Genomic DNA, 2,366 nt, shown 5'->3' with positions numbered 1-2,366 from the left:
CCACAACAGCACAGGGCAGGAATGAACAGATTTCAGGGATTGCTTCCTGGGGAAATGGGTAGGAAAAGGCACTGGGAAATAACGTTAAATTATAGAAATCAGAGAATGGTTGTGCTCTGTGGTTGTGGTTCCTCATCCATTGGGGGATGCCACCTCTCCTCCTGGAGCCCACCATGGAAATCATGGGATCACAGAATGGTTTGGGTGGGAAGGAACCTTCAACTCCTCCAGTGCCACCCCCTGCCATGGGCAGGGACACCTTCCACCAGCCCAGGTTGCTCCAACCTGGCCTTGGACACTTCCAGGGATCCAGGGGCAGCCACAGCTTCTCTGGGCAACCTGGGCCAGGGCCTCCCCACCCTCCCAGGGAAGGATTCCTTCCCTATATCCCATCTATCCCTGCCCTCTGGCAGTGAGAAGCCATTCCCTGTGTCCTGTCCCTTCATCCCTTGTTCAAAGTCCCTCTCCAACATCTCCTGAACCTCCTAGGGGTCCGAGTTCAAAGCTTTTCTCCCGGATCAGGTGCTCTCACAGGAGCATCCCCAGCCCTGGAGCTGGGCACAGCAGGCACCAGCTCTCCGGGGTACAGCACCTGGACGGGGAATTCTGTGCTGGCTTCTCCTTATCCCACTTTGCTGCCCAGCTGGGAGAATGGATTTGCACAATGGACACAGGGTGGGATTGTTGGGGTGTCCTGTGATCCCCGGGGGTCCCGTCCAACCGCGGATACTCCACGATCCCACGATTCCCTCTGCAATCCCTCCCTGTTCCCGGGACCCTCCGCCGGGTTCCTGTGCCAGCCCCTGCACTGGCAGCGCTCGCACATGAGGGAGCACTGCGGAGTTGTGGAAACTCGCTCTGGCACAGCTTTGGCGAGCGGGAACCCCCCGCGCTGTCCCCGCACAGCCCCCGGGCCGCCCCGCACAGACACACGGACACGCTGCGGGTGATGCTGGAGGCGTTTATTTGGAGGTCACGGTCCGAGGGGTCCCCCGGGACATCCCCCCGTGCTCGGGGGGCTCCTGCCCTGCCCGGGGGGCTCAGTGGTACCTGCGGGCCAGGGCGTGAGCCACCACACCCACCAGCTTCTGCCAGGCGAACTGGCAGGCGGGGGTGAAATCCCTGCCGAAGTGGGAGGCCAGCACGATGACGAGGATGTCTCCGAGGAGCTGGAGGAGGAGGACAGGCAGGGTCAGTGCTGCTGTGCCACAGCCCGCCCGGAGCTCGGGATGTCCGCGCTGGACCCGCCGCGGAGGCTCCGCTCCCTCCGCTCGCTGCTGCGCTCCCTCCGCTGCTCCAGCCCCGTGTCCTGCCGTGCCTTTGGCTCCCAACACCTTCTCCTTTTATTTCTCCCCGGTTTTCCTGCTGCAGATTTCCCCCCCCATCCCAGTCCCTCTCCTTCCCGCCCGCCCCCGACACCACCCACAACCCACGGGCTGTTTCCTTGCCCTGATTTCTCCCCGAGGCTGAATTCCCCTCCTGCACGGACCCTCACACGCTGCACACTCCTCCTCCTCTCCCTCCCCAGCCCCCTGCCCCATGGGGTGCCCCTCGGGCTGTGGGGCTGGGTATGGGAGTGTCTCTCCCTGTGCCCCGGGAGTGCGACAGCAGAACCCTCAGCCTTTCCATGGACAGCTCTGAGCTTTTGGAAAACAACATTTGCTGCATTCTTAAATATAAAATAAAAACAGAAGGAAAGAACCTTGAAAACATTAGAGCAATTTGGCCTGAGAACCACCCTAAGAAACTGTGGGTTTTTTCTTTCTCTTTTTAGGTCTAAATGAAGACAATGATTCATTTGCATTTGAGAGTGTTGGAGGGGTGGGGAGTGTCCCACCCTTACTCCAGGCAGGACCCTGCTCTGTGGTTCTGCTTATCTTGCTGTAGGACCTTGGATTTCCTGAAATGCCCTGCTGAGCTTCCCTCTGCCCCCTCCTCCTCCAGCCCACGCTGCACCTTCCCCTGGGGTCTTTCCCCAGCCAGATCCCCTCCAGGTGACCATCTCCCAGTGTCTGCCCCTCCCCAGCGCTGTGCTGGCACTACAAGTGGGACTTTTTGGGGTGAAGTCCCCCAGGCTGTTGCAAACAGCCCTGCACAAGCTGCCACCTCTGCCTGGGACACGGGGACTCTGCCCCCACCACCCGGGCAATGCCCCCGGACAGGGTTGTTTGAAGCAACAGCAAAACCTGCCCAGGGCAGGGGCTGGGGCAGCAAACACAGCTCACCCTGAAGTTCTCGGGGTCCACGTGCAGCTTCTCACAGTGCAGCTCCGACAGCTTGGAGTAGGTGCCCTTGATGTTGTCGAGGTTCTTGACGGCGTCCCCGAAGGAGGTGAGCACCTTCTTGCCGTGGGCTCGGACCTTGGG

At 60.7% G+C, this 2,366-nt stretch overlaps 1 protein-coding gene across 1 annotated transcript; it reads right to left on the bottom strand.

The window, feature by feature from the left end:
• Nucleotides 1-980: 980 nt before the first annotated feature.
• LOC113962480 (hemoglobin subunit epsilon) lies at nt 981-2,360 on the bottom strand (the record flags this gene model as incomplete). Its single annotated transcript, XM_027673235.1, has 2 exons — nt 981-1,169; nt 2,226-2,360. Coding segments are annotated over 2 exons (264 nt in total), but the record flags the coding sequence as incomplete, so codon positions are not given.
• Nucleotides 2,361-2,366: the final 6 nt, after the last annotated feature.

Source organism: Neopelma chrysocephalum, unplaced genomic scaffold (genome assembly GCF_003984885.1).
Source record: "Neopelma chrysocephalum unplaced genomic scaffold, ASM398488v2 Primary Assembly neopelma1_181004, whole genome shotgun sequence".
Lineage (NCBI taxonomy): Eukaryota > Metazoa > Chordata > Aves > Passeriformes > Pipridae > Neopelma > Neopelma chrysocephalum.
Note: the sequence above shows the minus strand (reverse complement) of the source record. Positions and strands in the feature narration are given on the sequence as shown.